The sequence below is a fragment of the Anguilla anguilla genome, chromosome 10 (genome assembly GCF_013347855.1).
Source record: "Anguilla anguilla isolate fAngAng1 chromosome 10, fAngAng1.pri, whole genome shotgun sequence".
Taxonomy (NCBI): domain Eukaryota; kingdom Metazoa; phylum Chordata; class Actinopteri; order Anguilliformes; family Anguillidae; genus Anguilla; species Anguilla anguilla.
In genome coordinates this window covers 31818465-31844882 of record NC_049210.1, presented here as the reverse complement: position 1 = coordinate 31844882, position 26418 = coordinate 31818465, and the positions used below count along the sequence as shown (strand labels likewise).

At 47.6% G+C, this 26418-nt stretch overlaps 2 protein-coding genes across 8 annotated transcripts in view; one reads left to right on the top strand and one right to left on the bottom strand.

The window, feature by feature from the left end:
* Positions 1–17412, top strand: part of LOC118207104 (CUGBP Elav-like family member 4) — a 53969-nt gene extending 36557 nt beyond the window's left edge. Inside the window, exons 1-12 of one of the 7 annotated variants that reach the window (XM_035380411.1) lie at positions 2402–2537; positions 6030–6078; positions 8816–8941; positions 9857–9936; positions 10498–10641; positions 11625–11763; positions 12043–12195; positions 13225–13287; positions 13595–13675; positions 14170–14313; positions 15970–16165; positions 16459–17412. In XM_035380411.1, the coding sequence (XP_035236302.1) occupies positions 6030–6078; positions 8816–8941; positions 9857–9936; positions 10498–10641; positions 11625–11763; positions 12043–12195; positions 13225–13287; positions 13595–13675; positions 14170–14313; positions 15970–16097 (1107 nt within the window). In that variant the 5' untranslated portion in view covers positions 2402–2537 and the 3' untranslated portion in view covers positions 16098–16165; positions 16459–17412. Of the gene's footprint in view, positions 1–2401; positions 2538–6029; positions 6079–8812; positions 8942–9856; positions 9937–10497; positions 10642–11624; positions 11764–12042; positions 12196–13224; positions 13288–13594; positions 13676–14169; positions 14314–15969; positions 16166–16458 lie in introns of those variants that run through there. The other 6 variants (XM_035380410.1, XM_035380404.1, XM_035380408.1 and 3 more) reach the window with 6 other exon arrangements.
* A 4114-nt stretch (positions 17413–21526) lies between these two features.
* si:ch211-214j8.12 (uncharacterized protein LOC100000539 homolog) lies at positions 21527–26390 on the bottom strand. Its single transcript, XM_035436447.1, has 5 exons — positions 26312–26390; positions 25484–25724; positions 24910–25076; positions 23226–24364; positions 21527–22703 (listed from the first exon to the last, which is right to left on the bottom strand). The coding sequence occupies exons 2-5, from the start codon at positions 25704–25706 to the stop codon at positions 22322–22324; spliced, it is 1911 nt and encodes a 636-aa protein (XP_035292338.1). The 5' UTR covers positions 25707–25724; positions 26312–26390; the 3' UTR covers positions 21527–22321.
* Positions 26391–26418: the final 28 nt, after the last annotated feature.

The window sequence follows — 26418 nt, the reverse complement described above, 5'->3', positions numbered from 1 at the left end:
AGACCGAAACTTGGCCCGCAGTGGGATAATGAGGGCTCCCTCCCGTAATAAGAACAGAATTGGCGGGAGCTGTCTCCCCGTCCCGCTGAGCTTGATGCCCAGAATCCCTCCCTCCAATGGCACGGGGACTCGGCGAAGGGAGGGGGATTTTGATGCATGGCAACCACGCCGCGGACTGGCACGTCACCACTGGAGAGCACTGTAAAACATAGCGCAGTCTCATTATGAGACTGTAAAATAGCAGGGTGGCGGTGTAGCGGATTGGTGAGGGAGGCTCGTACTCTAGAGGTTGCGGGTTTGATTCCCAGAAGGGGGACTGCTGTTGTACCCTTGAGCAACGCACTTACCTCGAACTGCTTCAGAAAGAAAGAAAAACATCCTGCTGTACAAATGAGGAAAAATAAATAACAAATTTAAATAAAGTACGCAGCGTGCAAGTCGCTCGGGCTAAGAGCGTCGCCTCAATAGGAAAACGTGAACGGTGTACGTCTGTTCTTTACACAAAGCCTACATTACATTACATTACAGGCATTTAGCAGACGCTCTTATCCAGAGCGACTTACACAACTTTTTAACATAGCACTTTACATTGTATCCATTTATACAGCTGGATATATACTGAAGCAATGCAGGTTAAGTACCTTGCTCAAGGGTACAACGGCAGTGTCCTTACCCGGGAATCGAACCTGCGACCTTTCGGTTACAAGCGCAGTTCCTTACCCACTGTGCCACACTCCGTCCTACATTAAATAATGAAGTGTGGTCTTGTCTTATGTTGCCGAGGGAGGACCCGAGAGCAAGATCATAATGAATAAGGTTAGCGTATGCACAGGGGAACATTACGCTGATTCAGTATCAGCTGTAGGAAAGACAGTCATGTCAATGTTAAGAACCCGGAGCTAAGTATCTGGTGAATCTAAAGAAGGCATAATGCGGCCATCAATTTCTCCAGCGGTCACAGAGAGGTCGTGGCTTACATTACATTACATTACATTACTGCTATTTGCCAGACGCTCTTGTCCAGAGTGACTTAAAACCCAAACACTAGATTACCCTAGATAGATCGGAGCTGGAGGTGTAGTTGTACATCATTGGGCTGGGGGCATAGTCCTGAGAGACAGGCAATAAAACACCAAAGTCATAGACTCAGCTGACAACTAGTCTTGTCGATTTCCCTGAGCATTAGTTTGTTAAAGGTAAAAATCAAATATGCTATGATATCAGCAACTGGTAATACATATATATACAGTTAGCTCCATGCTGTTTGGTAAAGTACTAAACATGACTACGTTTATTTACATAACATTACTGTAATATGTCCCAAACATCTTGGTGCCCGGAAATGGGGGGCTACATATAAAAAGTGCTGTAATTTCTACATGGTGAAACCAAAATGTATACAAATACCTTTTAATAAAATCTGAGAATCTGCGCTTTAACCACTTGTTAATTATTTGATTGAAAATCTAAAATTGCGGAGTACAGAGCCAAATGAAGGAAAAACATGTCTTTGTCCTAAACATTCTGGTGCTCACTGTATACATATACAGAAAGGCAGAGTCTCGGATAACAGCTTGACACCCAAGCGTAATTCTCTGTTTAGCATGCGGTAACGTGCAGACTGAGCTCAGAGCCATAACGCACAGTAGATAATCAATCGAGTGGGGCAATCTGTTATGTCCAAACAAACAGCTACCCCGGGTTTAATTTCCTTATAGGACCAGGTGCCTGTTTGAGCGCAGTGTGCCAATCGTGGCTCACGAACTCGGCCGTCGCCGGGCGGGCGGGCGGGCGGGCGGGCGGACGGGCGGGCGACGGGGTTCGGGAGGAGTGCTGACTCACGCGGTCGGGCGAGTGCGGTGCGCGGTGTGCTCGCCATGGCGACGGTTCCCCGGCAGTCTGTTTGTCAACATGTTTGTCAGAGCGGTGATTAAGCGGGGAGCCTGGAGCAGTGGCAGCTCATCGAGCCCACATCGCCCGAGAGGGAGGGAGAGAGGGAAGCGGAAAGAACGAGAGACAAAGAGTGTGAGAGAGAGGTGCAGGGAGACGGAGAGTGTGAGAGAGAGTGAGAGAGAGGTTCAGAGAGACAGAGAGTGTAAGAGAGAGGTGCAGAGAGACAGAGAGTGTAAGAGAGAGTGAGAGAGTGATGCAGAGAGACAGAGAGTGAGAGAAAGAGACTGAGACAGAGTATGAGAGAGAGATACAGAGAGACAGAGAGTGAGAGAGATATGAAGAGAGACAGAGAGAGTGAGAAAGATATGCAGAGAGACAGAGAGAGTGAGAGAATGAGAGAGTGATGTAGAGAGACAGAGAGTGTGAGAGAGTGAAAGAGAGATGCAGAGAGACAGAGAGTGTGAGAGAGATATGCAGAGAGACAGAGAGAGTGAGAGAATGAGAGAGTGATGTAGAGAGACAGAGAGAGTGAGAGAGAGTGAAAGAGAGATGCAGAGAGACAGAGAGAGTGAGAGAGAGAGCATGTGTGTATATATGCAGATGACCACCATTTGGGTTGCGTTTTGCTCCACCTATCCACTGAGGTAAGATATGGAGTGACATTAGGGGAAGCTCTAACTAGTTTTTAGAAGCTCATTTAAGCCACTTTTGTGCCCGAAGGTCCAGGCTCATTTATCTTGCGAGCTAGAATATTGCACAGAACATCTGGGCATTTCCGTGTCAAGTGCAAACAATAAATCTATCGGAACCCAAACGGTCTGCGTCGTACTTGGGCAACATTCTGGGTTCTGCTCTCAAAACTCACCGCCTCATAATCGATTTCATATTTAAACAATCCCCGCGGAAATGTGCCTTATTAGTGCTCTCGATGAGCCGCATTGTAAGGGAGTGTAATGTTTCATAAGTTCGAAGATCTCCCAATTGATTTTTCGTTCCCTTGGAGATCCCGGTCTGATTTGAAGAGGGAGAAGCAGCTCCCGTGAACTCCAAAAACCGAGATTTTTCGGAAATGAGAACGCCCACAGCTGATCTCAGCAATCACATTCATCAGGGTGAAGATTAGAGAAAGGAAAGGGGGGGGGGGGGGGAAAGATGGCTGGTGGTTAATCTCTCAGGTGAGCCACAGAAATCTAGGCCAGGACACAGCAGGTCCTGCCCTCCCCACCTCTGATTGGCTGAGGCAGTTGGGAGGGAAGGAGGCGGAGCCTGGATGACATCTCTGTCTCTGTGACTGTGCGTCCAGTGGCAGGTCCAAAGCCAGGACCTCGGCTTTCAGATGAGCTTCACCTGGAACAGTCATCCCTCTGCATCCTCTTCCCTCCCTCTCTCTATCTCTCTCACTCGCTCTCTCTCTCTCTCTCTCAGTTCAATTCAGTGATACTTTATTGGCAGGACAATAGTAGACAAAGTAGTGTTGCCAAAGCATCAATAGCATGTACCGTATGACATAACATCAGTTCAATAATGATTTTGTTTAACATACTGTAAAAACAAAAAAAACAAATGAAAAAACAACAATTAAAAGGGGCCCAGGCAAAATGTCTTAAATTGAAAAAAATAACCATTATGAATATTTAACTATTTTTACTGGAAAATGGAATGGCAAATGGACTGCATTTATATAGCGCTTTTATCCAAAACACTTTACAATTGATGCCTCTCACTCACCCATTCACACACACACTCACACACCAACGGTAAAAGGCTGCCATGCAAGGTACCAATCAACTCATTGGGAGCAATTAGGGGTTAGGTGTCTTGCTCAGGGACACTTCGACACGCCCAGGGAGGGGGATTGAACCAGCAACCCTCCGACTGCCAGTCAACCGCTCTTACCTCCCAAGTTATGTCGCCCCTACTTGGATTAATGGCTTCTTTACATCGTTTCATGGTTTCATTACATGGTTGAGAATGCAAAGTATGATTTTTTTCATTGTTGATAGAATCAAAATGTGTTTTGACTGTGGAGTTACAGCCTTTGTGTGCCTGTCAGTGTAGATATGAAGTTACGTCATTTTTTTGCAAAATGCCACTCCCATTCCCATTGGTTTACTGTGGCCATGTTTTTTGTCATGGCAACTTCCTGTGAACAACTTTGAGAAAGAATCATCTATTGAACATATCAGGCCACACTGCATGCCAATACATTGAACAGCCTTGGGGGGAGACGTCATTCAAGTGTTTCACAAAACAATCTAAAATGGTTGGCTTCCAAAATGGTGGACTCCATTTTCCCCGTCATCCTCAGATCTCCGCAGCAACCACGTGTGAGATTTTGATGGCTGCCCTTTCTAGTCTCTGAGCCGGCAGCTTGTGTTGTGCCAGCTTTTTTTTCTACTGTTTGCTGGCACTGCTGCAGCAATGTGGGGAAAAAAAGAAAAAAAACCTTTACTTAATCAGACCCCTTGGGTCCTCCGTACGAGAAACCTGCAAAGAAAATGACTTCGGTGCCAGGTATATGTTTATATCAGATGCCATTCACTAATATGGCTCTATGAGCCCGGATATAAACACTGGAGTGGCAGTAACACAGAGGGGAGTTGCTCTTCACCTGTGCCGAAAAACAAGTAGATGCTCAGCTGCTGTTTCTGTCCCACTGTGAAAATAAACTCCACTGGAGCTCAGGGAACGTGGAGAGCAGAGGCGGGGGGGGGGGGGGGGGGGGGGGGGCGTAGGGGCCCGACTGGTAGATGCGCAGCGTGAAGACACACGCCTGCGCAGCTCAGCTGCAGAGTGAGAGGAACAGGGGGCTGGTAGCAGTGGCAGGTTATATGCACCTATCCAAACTGAGGATCATGCAGGCATGGGACGGGTCTTTCGGTTCAGTAGTAACCAGTAGTACTTATTTGTTTTGGATTCAAATACTTTTCTGTGCTCTGTTGATCTTGCCTGGTGTAACTGTGCCTGCCAGTATGACCAGGAGGCGGAGTTTGCACTTTTTGAGAGAATTTCATTGTTTCCAGTACACCAGACAACATCAGTAAAGCATAGAAAAGTATCTGAATCCAAAACAAATACGTATTTGACCCAGGTCTGGTAGTAACCTCAACATTATCTATGCACTGTGTGTGGGCACCCGGCAGAAGTAACCCATGGAACGCAAAGACAAGCTAAAGACAACTAAAGTTCCCTTTAAGAGACTTGTCGTAATCTGTTTTTTTGTGCTGCAAGATTTTAGGCGTGGCGGGGGAGAGTCTGGGAGCCTCCAGCAGGGGGGGGGTGGAGGGAGGATTTTTGGATTTTGGAGAGTGTTCAGCGGGAGAAGGGTGGAGAGGATTTTGGCAGCTGGGTCTGGCAGCCTCCAGGCCTCTGATTCCCCTCCTCAGTTCGCACTGGATTTAATCAGCCTCGGTGGGAAGCGTGCGATTCTGTGATTGAGGGAGGGAGGGAGGGAAGAGGAGTGGAAGGAGGGAGGGAGGAAGGGAGAGGGGGGATGTCTCGGTCTGGGTCTGTGTTCGGGGCAGCTGTTTGGTGGGATGGACTCACGGCGCGGGGACCAATTTATTCCGGAGGGCATCTGTCTGACTGTGTGTGTGCGCCTGCAGGTGTGCGGGGAGGGGTGTGTGTGTGTGTGGGAGTAGGTGTGTGTGTGTGTGTGTGGAGGGACGGGGGGACACGGGTGTGTCTTTGTATGTTTGGAGGTGATGTAACTGTGGTACATTTGACCCCTTTGAACTCTGTCATTTCTTCTCATGTTCTCATTTTTCTCCTCTCTCATTCTCTCTTTCTCTAATCTCTCCCCAACCCCAGGGAGGCTTTAGTCTGTTTGTTTTACACCCTGATCACACCGATCAGCCCCGGATTCATCAGCACTTTCTCTTTTATGCGCTTTATATGCCACAAACAGTACTTCCTCTGCAGATGCAATGACATGCAGCCAATGTACACATTACACACGCATAACACAGACGTGCTTGTACAGCACAAGTTCTATTAATGTGTGAATGAAACATATTTGAAATTTAAATTTCTCGGCATTGATGTAAAAGGCTAATCTTAATATATCTCTCTCCCTCTCTCTCCCTTTCTCTCTCTCTCCATTTCCCCTCCCCCCCCTGTCTTTTTCCTCCCTGCAGATGAACAGACCAATCCAAGTGAAACCGGCAGACAGTGAGAGCAGAGGAGGTAGTGCTCTAATTTACCCTGTTAACCCCCCGCACCCCCCACTCGCCATGCCCGCACACGCCACGCACACACAAACACACACACTCATTACACACACCGTACATACCACACACACATCTCTGTGCAAAACTGAGCAACAGCTCTCAGTCTCTGCAGATTGCACACTGCACACGCTCTATGTGTGTGGGCTCAAAGGCTGAGCCTCACCTGGAAACAGGGTCAGAACTAACACCTGTACCCGTCTGTCTGAGGCTCCGCCCCACCCTGCCCTGATAGGCCATTCCTCTACATCCGATCTAACCAATAGACAGAGAGAGGGTGAGAATGAGAAAATGTGATGAACAGAACAGGAGGGAGACAGCAATTTAATAGTACTGTTAAATTTGCTAAGGATGTTTGTCCCAAGCATTTCAACTTCACGTTTTAAGTAGGTTGTAGATGACAGCTTTGGTGATACTTCTTTTTTTGCTTTTTCCTGCAAATAGAACCGAAGAGGCATTAAATATTTATGCTTTTTCATATATTTTATACATTTTTAACCTTATTTTTCTCTTTCTCTTTTTTTATATATGTATAGATGCAAGTGTGCATTGTTTTGTATAAAGCACATTGTATTTCCTTGTGTATGAAATGAGCTATATAAATAAGCTTGAACTTCAACTTGAACTTGAATAGAATAGAACAGAAAAGAAGAGAGGGGGAGAGAGAGAGAAAGCCGAGAGAGGGGGAGGGAGAGAGAAAGACAGAGGGGAGGCTGAAAGGTAGCAGCAGAGACGAAGAGAGAACTCGAGCGAAGAGAGAGAGAGACGAGCGCAGAGTCCGGATCGCATCACTGTGTTACCGGGGCAGCCCGTCCGGATCCGAGGCAGCTCGGCAGACATTAGCCTATCGCATGGCGTACCGCAGGTACCTTTGTGCAACGGTAGAACGGCCGTGCCCCTCCCCGGCTCCCTGCCCGGGAGTTAAACTGGCAATACCCCCCTGGCTGAGAACCCCAGGCTCTTAATCACGGGGGCTCCGCTCCCGGCCCGGAGAACAGGGAGCAGGAGCGTCCGCGAGGAGGAGCCGCGAGGAGTCCCAGCGCTGGCGTTCGGGAGAGCGAGCCTCCCTCTTTAGCGGTAATTCATCCTCCGCCATTTATTACTCCCGCGGAGCGAACTCGGAGGCCCGACGTAACGGCCAATTAGAAAGCTCCCGCGGGGTCGGGAGGGCGGGAGGGAGGGGAGGGGAGGGCGGCGGCGGCGGCCCCGCGGCTCCTCGTGCGGAATCCCGGCGCGGGTGTCGGGGGAAAGGGGGCCGGCGTCTCCCCCTGCTCGCCGCACGGGGGGGGGGGAAGCTCTAGCTGGCGGTTTGCGTCATGGGGCCCGGCTCAGCGAGGCTCCGCCGGCCGCTTCGGGCTGACGTACCCCCGATCCCTTTAAAGGAGGCCGGGTCCTGCAGGCACCCGGGGAAGAACAGCCGCTGCAGATTCGCACCGCACGGGCCGGCCGCGGTCGTACGCTGCGTTTATGATTAACCGGGCTCTGTCCCTCCTGCTTTTCCACCCTACATCCCATTCTGTCTGTTTCACCTCGTCTCTCAGGTTCTCTCGTTCTTTCCCTCTACTCTTTGCTTGATACTTGCTAATAACCTGCGCTCACAAAAGCACACACACATACACATGCATTATTACAAATGCACCTGCACGCACTCGCACATATGCAAATATACACACATTCACACATTATCACAAACACGCACACACACACACACACACACACACACACATACACACACACACAATTACAAATGCACCTGCACACACTCAAACATACTCAAATATACACACACTAACACATTATCGCACACACACACACAATTACAAATGCACCTGCACACACTGATACATATGCAAATATACATACACTCACGCATTATCACACACACACACACAATTACAAATGCACCTGCACACACTCACACATTACCACACCAACACACAATTACAAATGCATCTGCACACACTCATATGCAAATATACATACCGACACACACAGGAACAAACAAACAAACACATACATACACACACAATTACAAATGCACCTGCACACATTCCCACATACACAAATATACGCACACACACACCCACGCACATTATCACACACACACACACACTCATTATCACACACACACACACCGTCACACATACATGCACGCACACACATTATCACACACACACACCCACACTCATTATCCCACACACACACACACTCATTATCACACACACACACACACACACACCGTCACACATACATGCACGCACACACATTATCACACACACACACACCGTTACACATACATGCACGCACATACATTATCACACACACACACCCACACACATTATCCCACACACACACAAACACACACACACACTCATTATCACACACACCGTCACACATACATGCACGCACGCGTAAGTCCCCTCATTAAGGACCCAAGACATCTGGCGATACTGCACGCAGGGTCGCTTAAAGGAGAATGGGAGGGGAACAGCCGGAAAGTCGACGCCAAGGACGGGGCGCTCGGCGCGGCCGCCACGCCGTAAATAACGCAACGCCGCGCGCGACGAGTTTGTTTTCCCGTCCTTCAGCCTCCGCGAGGCTCGCCTTAGACCCGCTCGCCCGCCCCCCCCCCCCCCCCACCCCGTCGCGCCCTGGACACGTGCCCGGTAATGACCCCCCACCGTTTGTTTCAGAAGACAGAAAACTCTTTGTGGGCATGCTCAACAAGCAGCAGTCGGAGGACGACGTGCGACGCCTCTTCGAGGCCTTCGGCTGCATCGAGGAGTGCACCATCCTCAGAGGCCCCGACGGAAACAGCAAAGGTGAGCGCGTGGTTCCGCTTTTTTGTTGAGCTGGACGTGAGGATGCTGACATGTACGTTTGCTGGAGTGTATGCCTGGATCTTTGCCTTTGTGGCTGCTGCATGAATGCTTGTGTGTAGGTTACTATCATTATGATTGAACCTACTCTATGTAAACTCTACTCTGGTCTGGGGTTGCTTTTCATGGTTTGGACTAGCCCCCTTAGTTCCAGTGAAGACATCTTAATGACATTCTAGACTATTCTGTGCTTCCAACTTTGGTAACAGTTTTGGGAAGGCTCTTTCCTTCCACAAACTTGTTTTAGTGTAACAATTCCCCCTGGCACACAGCAAGGTTCATATAGAAATGTTTTTTGTTGAGATTGGTGTGGAAGAACTTGACTGGCCTGCACTGAGCCCTGATCCAACCCCATCCAACACCTTTGGGATCAATTGGAAAGCCAACTGCGAGCCAGGCCTAATCGCCCAATCAGTGCCCAACCTCACTAATGATCTTCTGGCTGAATGGAAGCAAATCCCTGCAGCAATGCTCCAACTTCTAGTATAAAGCCTTCTGGAAGAGTGGAGGTTGTTACGGCAGCAAAGGGTGGACCAACTCCAGATTAACGTCCATAATTTTGGATGAGATGTTGGACGTCAGCTGTCTGCATACTTTTGGGCATGTAGCAACTTTCGCATGTACTGCGGCCTTGAATCAGTTAACAATGCAAATATGGCATGAGAAACTGAAGATATCACACAAGCAACAGGGACAGCAGCAAAAGTGCACACAATTAAATATTACCATAAACTTAAAAACACGTAACGGTTATTACAACTGTCATTTCTGCTCAGATGTCCTCCGGAGTGAAGCAAGTTCCACTGCTCATGTTTCTGTGTGTCTATCTGTGCGTCTGTGTGTCTGTCTGTCTCCCAGGCTGTGCCTTTGTGAAGTACTCCTCGCACACAGAAGCACAGGCAGCTATCGGAGCTCTGCACGGCAGCCAAACCATGCCTGTGAGTACCGTGACACGCACCGGGCTATTTTAAACCAGCGTTTAGCCCTGCTCTGCCTCCAATTGCTTAGTACCTGTTTTTTTGCTGGTTTTGTTGCTTGTTTTTTTAACCAGGGTTTAGAGTTGTGTGTTACCCAGGAACCTGAGATCTAACAGTTAGTGCTGTGAGCACAACTACGTGCGGTGACTGTGGTGACAGGTTATGATGTGTGGTAATGATGTTAATACTTGAGGCTCTAACCTGTGTGTGTTTGTGGGTGTGTGTGTATGCACGCGTGCGTGTGTGTGTGTGTGTATATGTATGTGTGTGTATGTGCATGTGTGTGTGTGTCTTTGTGTGTGTGCATGCGTGCGTGCGTGCATGTGTGCGTGCGTGTGTGCGTGCGTGCATGTGTGTGTGTGTGTGTGTGTGTGCGTGTGTGTGCCTGTATGCGTGGGTGTATATATGCGTGTGTGCGTGTGTGTGTGTGTATGTGTGTGTATGTGCGTGTGTGTGTGTGGGTGTGTGTGTGTATGTGTGTGTGTGTGGGTGTGTGCGTGTGTGCGTATGCATGTGTCTCAGGGCGCTTCCTCCAGCCTGGTGGTGAAGTTTGCGGACACGGATAAGGAGCGCACTATCCGGCGCATGCAGCAGATGGCGGGTCAGATGGGTCTCTTCAGCCCCATGGCCCTTCCGTTCGGCCCCTACGGAGCCTACGCACAGGCAGTGAGTGCAGCGGCTCTGTCTGCCTGTCAGTCTGTCTGTCAGCCCGTCTCTCTGTCTGCCTGTCAGTCTGTCTGTCTCTCTGCCTGTCTGCCGGTCTCTCTCCCTGTCTGTTTGTCTATCTGTCTGTCAGTCTGTCAGTCTGTCTGTCTGTCTTTCTGTCTGTCAGTCTGTCTGTCTGCTTCTCTGTCTGTCAGTCTGTCTGTCTGCTTCTCTGTCTGTCTGCCTGTCTGCTTCTCTACCCTTCTTTCTGTCTGTCTGTCAGTCTGACTCTCTGCCTGTCTGTCTGTCTGTCTGCCTGTCTCTCTCCCTGTCTGTCTCTCTGTCTGTCTATCTGTTTCTCTGCCTGTCTGCCTGTCTGTCTGTCTGTCTGTCTGTCTGTCAGTCTCTCTGCCTGTCTGTCTGTCTGTCTGTCTCAGTGTCCCTGTCTGTCTCTGTGCCTGTCTGTCTGTCTGTCTCAGTGTCTCTGTCTGTCTCTGTGCCTGTCTGTCTGTCTGTCTGTCTGTCTGTCTGCCTGTCTGTCTGTCTGTCTGTCTGTGTGTCTCAGTGTCTCTGTCAGTCTCTCTGTCTGGCAGTCTCTGTCTGTCTGTGTGTCTCAGTGTCTCTGTCTGTCTCTCTGTCTGGCAGTCTCTGTCTGTACAGCCCCTCCACTTTCACTGCTTTCTATCTGTCTGTTGTCTCTTCGCTCTCTCATCCTTTCCTCTGCCAGCTGTGTCTGATTCACTGCTGTTGTTGCCATGCATGCAGCTTTACTTACCTCTCTTTCCTTCCCTCTTTCTTTATCTCACTCCCTCTCATTTGTCTCTCTCCCCTTCTGTCTTTACTCAACCTTTTCCCTCTCTCTCTCTCCCTCTCTTTCTAAAATTCAAACTATTTTTGTTCCTCTCCATCTCCTCCCGCCTCTGTCTCAAATTCTCTCTCATTTCCCCTCTGCCCCTCCCTCTTCCTCCCTCCCCCCCCTGTCTCTCTCTCTTTCTCCCTCTCAGCAGGTGCAGCAGCAGGCAGCGTTGATGGCGTCGGTGGGGCAGGGAGGGTATCTGAGCCCCATGGCAGCCTTCGCTGCCCAGATGCAGCACATGGCCACTATCAACGGGCTGCCAGGTGGGCCACTAACACCCACGTCAGGTAAGGGCCAAAATCCAGTTTGCCCTGCCATACAGTGCCACGCCCTCTTACATATTGCCACACCCTCTCACGCACTGTCACACCCTCCAATACGCTGCCACACCCTCTTACGCACTGTCACGTCCCCCCACACACTGCCACCCCCTCTCACGCATCTCAGATAAAACTCAAAAAGACATATTCTCTCACACCTAATCACAGTCTCCTCAGCAGGTATGGATGACTCTACATGACTCCCTCTGTACTTTCTTGAATGCAGTGACCACTCTCTCCCTCCAGGTGGCAGCACACCTCCAGGCATCCCAGCCCAAGCAGTGACCAGCATCGCCTCCCCCATCAGCGTGAACGGTTTCACAGGGCTGCCCCCACCTCAGCCCAACGGCCCACCCCCGGCAGAGGCCGTCTTCACCAACGGGATACACCCCTACCCAGGTGGGCCCCGGCAACACACTGCCTCCCTGCTAATAGGATGATGACATCACTCATGTTTATGAGAAACTCTCACATCTCTACCCAAAAACAGGGTGGCAGCTTCACCCATGCTGGGTGGAGAGAGTCCTGCTTCTCATAAGAAGCAGGATGACATCATTGTTCACTCTAAACAGAGATGCCCCGGTTTCCATGGAAGTGGGGGAACATAATCATTCAGTCAGAACTGTAACTAAACTTTGTTATTGACGCAATTAAGAAATACTAATTTTCACTCTCTACATTTTGAATTGAAGTATTTTTCTCTTTCTGAGAAATCTTTTTCTTTTTGAACAATGTGTATGTCCACGATAAAAAAATGTTTGAGGATATTGGGAATGTATGCTATAGGATTAATAATACTGAATAACTGAAGCTACATATAACAGGAGGAATGATGACCTTCAAAGCAAAGTATAGATTCTGATTTACTGATTTGTTAGAAAAAAAATTTCCCCCGGAACTCCACTTGCCCCTACAGAGAACAGGATATTTTATCCCTGTCATTACATATCACATCACTGTTATCAGGCCTAACATTGGCCTTTAGTAGTGGATCTGAATGGTATTTTAGAATTTTTCTATTTCGTGCATGGTTTTGCTATTATGAAATTCTGGAATCTCTGTATATTAATGTGGATCGGTTCCATTGGTTTAGCCGCTGTTGGGTTTGTGGTAAATACTGTTACCCTGTTTCACTGTATGGCCAGAGGGGCAGCAGTGATGGGCGTACTGAAGGACACTCTGAGCAGTGTCTGCTCAGAACAGCATGTCTTCAACAGAAGGGACAAACTCAGACACCACAGCAGAAACGGCTGCTAAAACAGAATATGAATGAAATTCCTGCCATGTTGTTGGGGTGATGAAATACTGTTATAAATGTAATGAATATATTTTTCTAAATACAATACATACTTGTGTTCTCTGTCCGTTCCCTCTCTCCCTGCTTCCCTCCCCTTTCCTCTCCCTCTTTCCCTGGCTCTCTCTAAGCAGCACAGAGCCCCACTGCTGCTGACCCCCTCCAGCAGGCCTATGCAGGAGTGCAGCAGTACGCAGGTCTGTCACACAGGAAGAGCCTTTGTGCATTTGCGTACGTGTGTGTGTGTGTCTGTGTGTGCCCGTGTGTCTGGGTGTGTGTGTATTCGTGCATGTGTGTTTGTGTGTGCGACTGTGTGTGTGTGTGTTAGATTTTCTCATTTTGCAGCCATTTGTACTGTTCTTATTTGTGAGTGCATGCTTGTGTTTGAGTATCAGGGGGGTTTATTAATGTGTTCAAAAAATGATTGCAGTGGATCTGATGCACTGCCTGTGTGTGTGGGTTTGTGTGCCTGTGTGTGTGTGTGTGTGTGTGTGTGTGTGTCAGCAGCCTATCCCACAGCATACGGACAGATTAGCCAGACCTTTGCCCAGCCTCCTCCTCTCATCGCTCAGCAACAGAGAGAAGGTGAGACTGGACACACAGATATTTCCTGTTTTACTTCCTTATCAGCATTGTCCAGGTTCTTTTTTTATTTTTTCAGGTCTCAGTTTTCCTCTGTGTTTTCTGTCACTTTTTCTGTTCCGTTCCCTTCTTCTTTCCCTGCTTTTCTATTTATCACCTTTTTCCTTTTCTTCTATCACTTTTCTCTTCCTTTTATTTCTTCATGTGATTCCACATGAATATTTCTTATACTGGATCTTACTTTCTATCTGCCTTTCTCTCTATTCCCTTAAACTGCACCAAACTCTCCATCCTCAATTTCTCTCTGATCGTTTTTCACATTGTCCCTTCATTTCCCTTCTGTCTATATTTTCCCTCCCGCTCTCACTTTCTTTCTCCTCTGTCTTCCTTCCTCTTCCCCTTCTCCCACTGTCCATCTCATACCCCTGCCCTGGTTTCTCTTATCCTCTCTCTCTCTCTCTCTCTCTTTCTCTCTCTCTCTCTCCATCTCTCCCCAGGACCAGAAGGGTGTAACCTGTTCATCTACCACCTCCCTCAGGAGTTTGGAGACGGCGAGCTCATGCAGTCCTTCCTGCCTTTCGGTAATGTCATCTCCTCCAAAGTGTTTGTGGATCGGGCGACAAACCAAAGTAAATGCTTTGGTGGGTAAAAACCATAAAACCCTGTCAAGATTTATTATTATTATTATTATTATTATTATTATTATTATTATTATTATTATTATTTTGAGTTGTAATGAAAGGCAACAGTCTATTCTAGAGGAAATAGCACCAAAATGTGCATATCAACGGAAACCATGGAAGTAAAATATATTAAATGTAAATTATATGCCAGGATAGGAATTGCAGCAAAGATGATAGTGGGAGAGTGCCTGTTGAAACTCATTTTTCAATGTTAACCTCTGCTTTAGGGGCAGGGGGTTGCATGGTTGATTTTACAATCGGATGAACAGTTTTAATGTGCCTTTTAATCTTAACACTTTCTTTTAGGAATCACTGGACCCACATTTCATTATATCAGCCTAATAACTCTGTAATTACACTGTAATTACCATTGAACATTGTGACAACTGCGATTGCTTCACAGTCCATTGAGTTAGCCTAATAGCTATGTAATAGCACTGTAATTGCGGCGATGATTACTGCAAGTCCATTTACCATGTACTTTATGACTAAATTTGGGCTAATAACTACGTAAGAGCATTGTTATTAAAATTGACCATTGTTATAACGGTAATTGTGTCCTGACGCGTACCTGCTATTGTGATTTCTACTTCGAAGTTGTGGCACGAGTCTGTGCTGTAATTGCACAAGCCATTCAGCCGCTCTCCGACAGAGAGAGAGAGAGCTGAAGCAGAGGTTGCGTAACCGCACAAGGGTAATCGCTGGGATATTACAGCAGCCCCGTTGGAAACCTGGGACGAATCGTCTCCCGAGTCCCGCGAATGGATTTGCATAAATTATCGCCTTCGTTCCGAGCAGGCGGGGGAGCAGGAGAGCTGTCAGCGGCTGTCAGGGCCGACATGTGTTCGCCGTCAGCGCGTCCGTCTCCGCTTAACGACCGCGCAGCCGAGAGGCGGACGCCGGGCCGAGGCGTAACGAACGCAGACGCGGCGCGTTTAAAGACACCGTTGAATTTCACCACGTTAATTAGTGGAGAAAAAAAATCACCTGACATGCCTCATGAGACGATTAAACAGCCGTGGCGCGGCACGCGAGCGCCTGACTTTGGTTCAGTCGGCAAGGTGGTCCTTCAGAGCGTACCGGGAGCTACCGGAGGGGAGATGTCGAGTTGTATACGGCTGCACATTCCCTAAGTATTAAAAAAGAAATTACAGTATGTCGGGCCAATGGGGATGGTCTTTGTGATGGGCCATCCCACTTTCCGTCCCATTCTATGATGTCATAGTAAGCGAGTGATCTGCAGGGGGTCGTGAGTGGCATGTGGTGCAGCTGGTTGGTTCTTAGTCTGTGTTGTGCCTGTGTTCTAATCATTCCAATTTATAGCTCGGTGTTACAAGAAGTCTGTTCATAAATATCACAAATATGACAATTTTTGTTTCTCTGGCTTTCTCTCACACCTCCCACCTCCCTGGCCATCCTCCCCCTCTGAACACTTCATGTCTCCTCTCTCCTCCTCCTTTCATATGTGTCCTCCTTGCTCACCCCCTCCCCTGCTATCTTCCTGGCTAAATCTGCATTGGTTCACCATGCCATGCACCCACCCCCACCCCACCCCATTCCCCTACCACTGTCTGGCCACACCCCCCTGCCTGGCCACGCCCCCTGCCCCTGCAGGCTTTGTGAGCTTTGACAACCCCGCCAGCGCACAGGCAGCCATCCAATCGATGAACGGCTTCCAGATCGGCATGAAGAGGCTCAAAGTCCAGCTGAAGAGGCCGAAGGACGCCAATCGCCCCTACTAGCCCCACCCACAAGTCTCACCGGGTTGGGGGGGGGGGTGACCAATGGCGGAGCACAATGGGGCTGAAAGGTGAGGAAGGATGGCCCTCAATGAACGAACATCAAGTTCATACATTTGATTTGTCTGTTTCAGGCAAGCTGGTTGCTGGATTGGTCAACCTGTTCACCGATTAATTTACTTCAGTTTCAGCTGATGTGTGCACTAAATAACAGGCTGGTTACAGGGATGGACAGTCAGATTTTTGAAGGAAAGATATTGAAAAAATAAATGAATATAAATCTGTTGTACAGTATCAGGGTTTGCAGTGACTAGTTCATGGTCTGGGGTTCCAGCACTGACGTATGTCTTCCTTTCTCTTCCAGGTTTTTGAAATGCATGTTGTTTACCTGGGAAACTAAAAAAAAAATGTAAAAACTTAAATAAATAAATTTACGCATACTGAATGCAGAATGCAGAGATACAGGAGCAGCGAGGATCTGGAACTGGCCTGAAAGGATCAAATTAACTGTCATTGCTGGACCTAATCAACAGATAATAGCAAAGATGGGAACCGTTGACAGGTGCCTATGTGGGAACCTGGGGGGGGCAACCCCCAAACCCGTCCACCAATCAGATCTCTCCAAATCTGGACAAAGCACTTCTGAATTGCTAAGTACAAATAAAATAGAAACTAATAAGACCAGCGGGGAGCAGACCATGCATACAACCGGACAAGTCCAGACCAAACAAAAAGAACAACTAGGCAAAACAAAAAAGCTCCACAGAGGAAGCATAGGTTTTACGCATTCAAAAAAAGGACAACTATTTTGGAGAAGCTAACACACAGAACTGTGCTCTTTTGTTTTTTTCTCCTTCCTAGACTGGGAAATGATCTTTTTTAAGAGGCTTACAGACCTTTTTTCAGGTCAATGTGACCCGGATCAGCCATCTTTACTTGGAGTGCCTCTCCGTTTCCATGGGACGTTGTTACCATGTTGACTCTTAGCAACAGTCTCCATGGAGTCTTACTCATCATTCCTTAGCTATTATTGGGACCAAAGGACCGAGCATTTTTATCACTCAAAGACTTGCGGCTGCAGCTCAGTTGGACCATTTCCGTATCTACTGCTGTTTGCAAACGGCTTTGATGAGTTATGTTTAAAAAAAAAAGAAAAGAAATATTGTAAAGTTAATATATCGCTGATATGCTTTTTAAAATAAGAACTGTTCCCTGTTTGATACTTGCAGCTGCTGTACAGGATGCCAGTGTTGCCACGAAGGACATTCACAAAAGCTTGTTCACAATTGCAGCCCAATATCAATCCTAGGTTCATTTACCTCCCTCTGTCCCTTTTTATTTCAAAGGATTAAAGCGGGGGGCGGGGGGGGGGGACCATATCCTTCCTTCAGTACAGCAGCCTGATGTTTGATAACTTTTAACCCAACAATCATACAAAAATCATATCATGTATACAAGGACAAACACACAAGAAAATGTTTATATAAACATATGTACAGCAGACCCATACAGGACCTGCAAAAATAAAAAATAAGTCTGTGTATATGAATACATATATTCCCCATGCACTTAAATGTATATATAGGCATATGTTTTACACGTGTGTGTGTATATAGAATGGCTATTGAACCTTATATATAGATCTGTAATTTTTTTGTAGATTTTAGCTGGAGTTTTAAACAGTTCTGCTGAGCTGCTAGGATAAAACGAGGAAGTAATTCTGGCAGCTGACAACCTACAGGCATTCTGCTCTTTACTGGAAAGATGTGCTGACTCAGTTGCACATGTACATTTATATGTGCGTCTATGTGTACCTGTAAATACGCTTATATGTCATTTGAAACAACAGAAAGTTTTCAGAGATGAGTTTCAAAGAAAAACAGGTTGTGTGATCTTTCTTTTTCTCATTCTTTCACTCTCTTTTACGATTAGGGCCACAAGTTTGTCTCCGTCATGTGACCTGCAGGGATTTAAACTCATATTTCACTGGTTATATCCGCCAGGTGTCCCCATAGGCACTCAAACCTCACAGTCAACTGACTAATTGTATTGTTTCTAACTGAGAAAAACAATGAGTTGTTCTAATATGGGGAGAGTCAGGAAGGAAAGAGAACATGGATGAAAGTTCAAATGCTATTAAAAAGTCTGAGTCAGTAGTCCTCTGTCCTGGTCATGGAGAACCACAGGGACTGCTGGCTTTTTTAGATACTCAGAACTTGAGTAGCACAGCAAGCTGATTTAAAGCAGTTGATTACACAGTTAACTCAGGTTGCCTGGTTTGTTGGGTCTGAATCAGTCACTAATCTTAAGGAAAAAACAAAAACCAGCAGACTCTGCGGCTCTCCAGGACCAGGACAAATTAATTAGTTGAATCATGAATTTATTTTTTTTGTGCAAGTTAAATGTTATATAACTGCTCTCATTTTTACTGTGGGCATTTCTCACTGTCACGCCCCTGTAAAACATTTAAAAATACAGCAGCGTGTCCATGGTAGTAAGTAATCAAACTGAATTTAACATGTGAGTGTCGCTTGTAAATATTGTTGTCCTTCATCATTATCTGTGCTAAAATATTACTTCATGAACTTACATTACTGAGGTGGTGCAAATGAGATAATTGTGTGAGCAGGGGCTTGACAAAGAGGCTATCGTGACTTCTAGCTGGCAGGGAGCTGAAGTGCAATGCAAGAAAACAAGGGGAGACAAACTGGTGGCCCTATTTATGATATCTGTTGGCTTCTCCTATCTTATTCATGGATTGCCATTTTATCCTACACCCACTGGCATCCATGCAGGTTAGATATTAATGCACACACAAACATGCACATACATGCATACTCACATGTGTATACATGCACATGCAATCATCACACCCATGTAGACTGCACACACAGGTCCACACGTTTACACTCATGCACGCACACATGCACACAATGCGAATACACACACACACACACACACACACACAGTGACAGCACTGAATGAAAAGGAATCTTCTCAGGGGCACTGTAACTTAACCCTTAAAAAGGGTTTTTTTGGGGGAAAGTGTCCTTGGGAAGTTCAATTAAATGCCTTCCAGTTTTCAGTGGCCTTGAAATTTCAAGGTGTAAATTAGACATGCACATTAATATCACAATTAAGATCGAGGACTTAGCCATTTTCAGAACAAGATTAGATAGGTGTCCTTCACAATGCTTTTATGAAGCCATCATATCCTAAAATTGCATCTGGATACTCGCTGGTGTGTATACAGTACATGCACCAAAGTGCTATACTGCCATCTATAGGTGGCCAGATTATACTGCTGATTCCCTGTCATATGTCATATGCATATGCTACAGTTGTGAGCTGTTACATGGTTCTGTTGGATGAGCTAGATTACTCCACAGACATGAATAGCACCTTGTGAATTCAGGCCCTTTTGCTTCTGTAAGTAAGCCATTGAATGCGAGCCATCGCCCCCCGTACCGATGACACTATCCTGCCAAATAACAAGTATTACTTCAACAGACTCAAAATTCATTGTTGGATAATACCAACTCTGTCAGGGTCTGCAGCTTCGTTCCTTCTTCTGCATACTGCATTGTGTAAATGGAGTTCATTTGATAGGCTGAAAAATGCGCGTTTGTGCGCGTACATGTGTGTGAATGTGCATGCTTCCTTACCTCAGTGTGGCGGGGGGGGGGGGCTGAGAGGCCCCTGAGCAGGAAGTGACCGGTGAGGGCAGGAAATGATTAGGAAGGTTCAACATTGTGCTGTTCACCCCTCTTTTTTGTAATCGCATGTCATTTTGTCATCTCTCCTGCTCAAAACTCCCATCAAACACACTCCACCCCCCCTCACCCCATCCCACCCAACCACCCACCCGACCCAAGGGCCTTTCCCTCCACCATCAATCAGGGCACATGCTAAATTATTCACCAGCACTTCCTCAAACACAATTTCTTTGGGGAGCAGACAAATCTTTAAACACCTTTAATTCCACGAAGTTACACCAGAGAGACACATTAATCAACCGTGGGGGTGATGTGGGGTCGTTGGGACCTGCAGTCAGGCCAAATGCAAGCCCTCCCCCCAGAGATTGTTGGAAATAAATGTATTTATATGTATATTTTTAGCAGACTAACTTGTCCTAAGCAACTTACACAAGTGCATGTAAATAGTTTCAGGCAACAATGAGCCAATGCTATATCATTAGGGTCACAACCAATAGTAGCTGTTAATACATCACTTACTTAGAATACCTACATACTACACAGTGTTAAATGCAGGTGCAAGTGGGAGACTAGGAGTGTAGTGCTTCAAGCAACAAACAGGTCTGAGGATATAATTTTACATGTACCATAGGCAGGGCCTTGAGAAACACATACCCTATGTATGTACGGGACTGCAGATGCTTCAAGTTACTCAGTTGATGTCCTAAGCCAGTGTCATTACCAGGACGGTGGGGCTACACAGTCAGCATCACTTGAACTCTGACTTAATCCGCTGAGAAAAAAAAAAGTGTTTTAGCTAATATGCAAATTTGGTCTTTTTTTTAATTATTCATGAGATAATTTGCATATGTTCCTAAAAAAAAAATAAAAGTCATAATACCAAAAAACGTTTGCATTTGTGTCCACATTCAAAATATAAAATGTGATTTTGATTGGAGGAAAGGAATTCTCCCCCCCCCCACCACCCATTCACCTGTGGTACCTCCCCTTAAGTGGCCTCTTTTCTGGAATGTTCTTAGGCAGCGTGACACCGCTCAGCTCAGCAGACGGTCTCCGCGAACGCGCGGGGCGTCTTTCAGAAAGATATCTGCTGCGCTTTTGTCCCTGTTAGCGTCCCGCTTCTCTCCCCCCGCCCCCAGAACAGCCACACAGCGTGTGGAAACAGCCTTTAGTCAGAAGCCAACAAAAAAAATAATAATAATCATTCGCAACGTGAACTTCTCATGTGAAGAGAGGACAAACAAACAGCAAAAAGCATAAACTGTAGCCTATATCACGTACACGACAAACCCCTCAGTGCTGACTCCGGTGCGAATCCTGTTCACCACAGAGAGACGTGGCCGGGATTCAATCGATAGTTTTTTTTTCTGATTTATGACTATACGTCTCCGTGTACACATAAGAAATGAAATTGGTCACTACGCCAATCCAGCTGAGCTTGGGGAGTATTTCGCCAAGGGGGCAGAAAATGTGTTTGTTTCTCGGTGACGGGTGGGGGCACTGACGCGCCTGCACATAGCCCCCACCCGGGCCCTATGTCTTCAGATCATGGGATTGGGGGGGTGGGGGGGGGGGGCACAGCAGGGTCCCTGGGGAGGGGGGCTGAATGGAATGGGAGGCGTAGTTGTAGTTATGACACTATCACACTGAGACAGATACTGCTGAAAAATTATCGGATAAACTATGAAGCCAGAGAAGATAAAAAAACCTGTAAAATAAAGGGTGTTTGTTATTATTTATTAACGGAAACAGTGGCTGAGGTGCAATCTTCAGACATTCGTGGAAAACAGCCAGCGAACCTGCCTTCCTGGCGGGGGTACGGAGGTGCAGAAGAGATGGGACCGTGAAGAGAGGCTGCTGGGAAAACACACTAAAACTCTTTTTAAGAGCTTGAAAAATAAAAGCGTAAAATTCCAGGAAGTACCCAATGCAGACACAGATTCAGGAGACAGCAAGATGACACTGAATTTACAGAGAGGCTTCAGGGACATCTTGGAGAGCACTGCCCCACAACTGACCACATATGCTGTAAACACAAAACTCTTTATTCAGTCGCGTTCATTTTTCCCCAGATACACCAGACAATCTGTGAAATTAATGCAAAAAAAAATTGAATGTACATCTAATCTTCTAAAGATACTGCATGATCAAATATAAAATATTCAGCGGTTTGGAATTACTATTGCTTTTTTTGGCGTTTGCTCTTTTGCTGTAAGGCACCAGAACATACATATTCTGATGCTTTATCGTTAAGCTTAATTTTTTCATTTCAAATGATACATGAAGCACATTTCTAAAGATAAATGCAGGATACATACGTACATACATAGATACATACATGCATACAACACACACACACAAACATTGTGTCCTCAGACAATTCATTTTATCCAAAAGTAAAATTTCCGTTAAACAGTTTCACTGTTAAAACCGTTGCCATAGTGTTGCTATAACTAAATAAAAACCATTTTAATATCCATAAAAAGAGCATTTTCCTGAATACATCCAGCATCACGTCCAGACAACAGTGAGGGGATAGCACCTTCTGGTGGCCATCCACTGTAACTGCACAATGCAGCTGGCAGTCACAGGCCAGCACCCGCTCAGGTCCAGGAAAGACAGGCGGTTGACGCTGGACACCAGGAGCTGGACCATTTCCTCGGAAACGTCGCAGCGGATCACGCTGAGGTCACGCAGGCGCTGCAGGGGGGCGGGTCCGGAGGGCGCGGGGGGTCGACGGTGCACCGCGAGGAACACGTCGTCCAGCGGACAGGGGCAGGCGGCCAGGGAGACCTTCTCCAGCAGGGGGGATCCGCCCAGCAAGGCCACTAGCACCCACCTGAGGGCCCTCCAGGACATGACAGGCCTCTTCTGCCCCTGGTCTAAGAGGAAGCTGCAGAAGAGAAAGACATCTTACATTTCCGGAACTAAAAGCTTCACTGAGAATTCTCAGAAACCTCAGAAGTGCTTTTGAATTTCACCAGCATCTAATGGGTTACAGGGCTCGAAGCTAACATTTTTTTCCAAGAAGCACATGTGCTCCTAAGTTGAAAAATGTAGGACTAATGCACCCCCAAGATGTGTTCCTAAATAATTTTTGCACTTCAGCACACATCAATTTTTAGGAGCAAAGCCTCCTAGAATGGGACCACTCTAGAGCCCTGGGATGAGGTATCTCAAATACAAACACATCTACAGGTCTACAGGAACTGTAATGGCTCTATAAACTATCAAGTCCATGCAAGTGACAGGCAGCTATACTGGGTAAGATGTCTGTGGCTAAAGTTGCACTGGGGTTGCCTCATGCTTCATGTATCCACAGAGAGTATTATATTTTATATTGTCTGGTTGTGTACAAAGTAAACAGAAAAAAGACCAGTCTGGCGACCCCTCCTGGCTTACACTTTAAACTCACTTGAGTTTAAGAGACTGGAGCAAGGGAAGGCAGGGCGCATCTCGGAGGTTGGCTTCTACAGCCTCCTCTTCCTGCTCCTCCTCTTCCTCCTCGGTGCTGCTGGGGGGCTCGGTGTGAACGTGGAGAGTCTTCAGCTTGGGACAGGCGCGGAGGAGCTGGAGAAAAGAGGCGTTGCCGTCCATCCTGATTCCCTCGAGAGTGAGCGAGGCGAGGGAGGCCCCCACGGCCTGCACGAGGGGCAGGGCTTCCCGCAGGCCCCCGGCCAATTGGAGAGAGAGGCCGTGCAGCTGCCCCGCCCACTGGCCCATGGCCCGGGCGCCGTGCCGCCCCGCCCCCTCCTCGCCGACGAGGGCGAGGGAGCGCAAATTTGGGCACATCTGGCCGACCTCCCTCAGAGCCCCGACGGTCACCCCCTGAGCCTCCTGCAGACACAGGGACACCTGCTTTTTGGGGTCCCCCTCCCCCGCACCACTCTGTCCTTCACTCTGAGATGTGTTCCTCCCCCCGTTTTTCCTCAGTGCTTCTTCAGTCTCCCCCGCCTCTTCCTCTTCCTCATCCTCATCCTCGCTGGCCATGCCCTGCGCCCACCCCTCGTCTTCCCCTCCGTCCGAAACCCCCCGTCCCCCGATCTTCCCCCTGAGCCTGCACCCCCACACCTCCCCGAGGCCCGGCACCCCCGCCCGGGCGGCGAGGCCGTCGCCCCGGCCGAAATCCCGCCCGGCGACGAGGCGGCAGGCCTCCCCCAGCTCCTCCAGCGCCGCCCGGGCCAGGAGGGGCAGGGCCAGCAGGAGGAAGGCCGCCACCCAGGCCCGGTCCTCCTCCTCCTCCCCGAACCCGATGTCCAGGGCCAGCAAGCTCCGCAGGCCCAGGCCCGTGTAGCCGCCGCCGGGCCTGCCGTCCGGCCCGGCGCCGGGCCGGTAGGCCAGAGACAGCAGCCCCGCGGGGGCCAGGCGGTGGCAGCGCGACACGTCCAGGTGCCGCAGGGCCGGGCAGCGGGCCGCCGCCGTCCCGACGACGTGCCCGTCGCACTGGGTGCCCGCCAGGGAGAGAGAGCGCAGGGCGGGCAGTCCCCCTATCAGCTCACACAGGACCGGAGAGCACAGCTGCTGACTGCCAGAGAGGTCCAAGCACAACAGGGACTGTGTGTGCGTGTGTGTGAGAGAGAGAGAGAGAGAGAGAGTGTGTGTGTGTGTGTGTGTGTGTGTGTGAGACAGAATGTGTGTGTGTGTGTGTGTGAGAGAGGAGAGTGTGTGTGTGTGTGTGCATGAGAGAGAGAGAGCATATGTGTGTGTGTGTATGTGTGTGCATGAGAGAGAGAGACAGAGAGAGAGAGTCAGAATTTTCTATTAGATGTTTTCTATATGCTTTGCCAATAGTGCTCCAGTTCTTCTTCCAATAATCATTATTGAATTTAATTAACTGAATGTAATGTGATAAAAAATTACTAAATATAATTAGGGTAGAAAGAGCAGCAATTCAGAGAGAGTGGAACAGGCACCATCATTACACAACATTCTGTACCTGGTACTATACAGCTTTATACCTTTAAATTATGTCAATACGTAAATGAGCAAACTCATTTAAATACCTTATATTTAAAACAAGTACAACTGCGCAACAAACACGCCTAAGGAAATAGCTGGGCCAGCTCCACTCAGGAGTTTTCGGGGTTCCCCACACTGACCGGGCACCGCACCCCAATGAGGTGGCAGAGGTTCGGGGTGACCAGGCTGGTGCAGGCCACCAGGGAGAGGCGCTGTAACTGCGGCAACAGCAGGAGGTGCAGGGCTCCCCGGGTCAGGAGGCTGCGCGAGGAGAGGATGGAGAGGAGCTCTTCTACCAGATCCCCAGCTGGACGAGAGGGAGAGAGGGGGAGAGAGGGAGGAAGGAGAGAGAGAGGGAGAGAGAGAGAGAGAGAGAGAGAGAGAAAGAAAGAAAGAGTTCCTAAAACTGTATGTTCAGAGGTAGTTTGTACAGTGTAGTGACACCAGAAACTCACAAAAGCCAGTGTATGAAAAAAATGACTGCCACAGTGAACACATCTGATTATAGTCATTTTCATATTTTCCAAGTGCACTGCTACTCTGTGCAATTTAGGAAACAAATTAATTGTACAAATTTGTAATACATTTGAGGAAAAATCACGATGCAATTGCACACATACACGCGCACACGCACACACCCACAGACAGACACACCCACCCACACAAACACACACACACGATCATAACAGACAGAACGGGATGGCTGAAGCTCACGCAGCATGTTGAACGGCCCCATAACGTAGCGGAAGCAGTACTGATCCATGTATTTCTGGGTGTAGTCTTTGGTCCAGACATTCTTCATGTTTTCAGCCAGGCTCCACAGACACAAGCTGGCCAGAGAGCCACAGCCCCTCTCCTCCCTCCTGGCGATTTTAATCTTCCTCTTCTGGGGTCCTCCTTTGACCGTGCCAGACTGAGATGCTCGAAACAACGGCATCTCTAACCTACTGTTCTGCTGATAAATAAAAAAACATATATACTTCTGCTTACTAATACATCACTGCTGCTCTGTTGGCTTTCGAAACATGAAAAAAATAGTCACATGATGAGACATATGAAGAAGACATGTGACGTCACATTCATTAATCCGATCAGTGATTCCAGGTCGTTTGCCCTGTATCAACTTCCTTGAAGACTAATGAATGTATATACTGTCGGGTTCAATAACATATTTATACTTATTTAAACATATGTGTTTATATCTGCTGAAGCGTAATCACACACATTGAAACAAGTGGTGGATATATGTTTGACAAAGCTGTAAATTACAAAAAGCTACCTTTATGCCACGACCAGATAAACCATAATAACGTTAGATTGTTGTATAAAGCATTTTAAGAAGTTCCATAGATACAGTACAATTAACTAAGGGTGTTGTGAACGTAACCCGTGTGGTGTACTAACTTTAGCGAGCGATCGATAGTTAGTTACCAATAACTAGTTAAATTAGCTGCTAGCTAGCTACTCTATTGCTGTCAGGAAATAGGGCCTAACACGCTGTAACTCTAAACATTCAAATACCAAATGAAACGAACGCATTACCATTTGCATTGTTAATGTATTTTTTAAACATGAGAACGACACCAAAAACTAGATGCATTGTAACTGGGCAGGATACCACAACCTACCCTGTCAGTTCAACCAGAGCC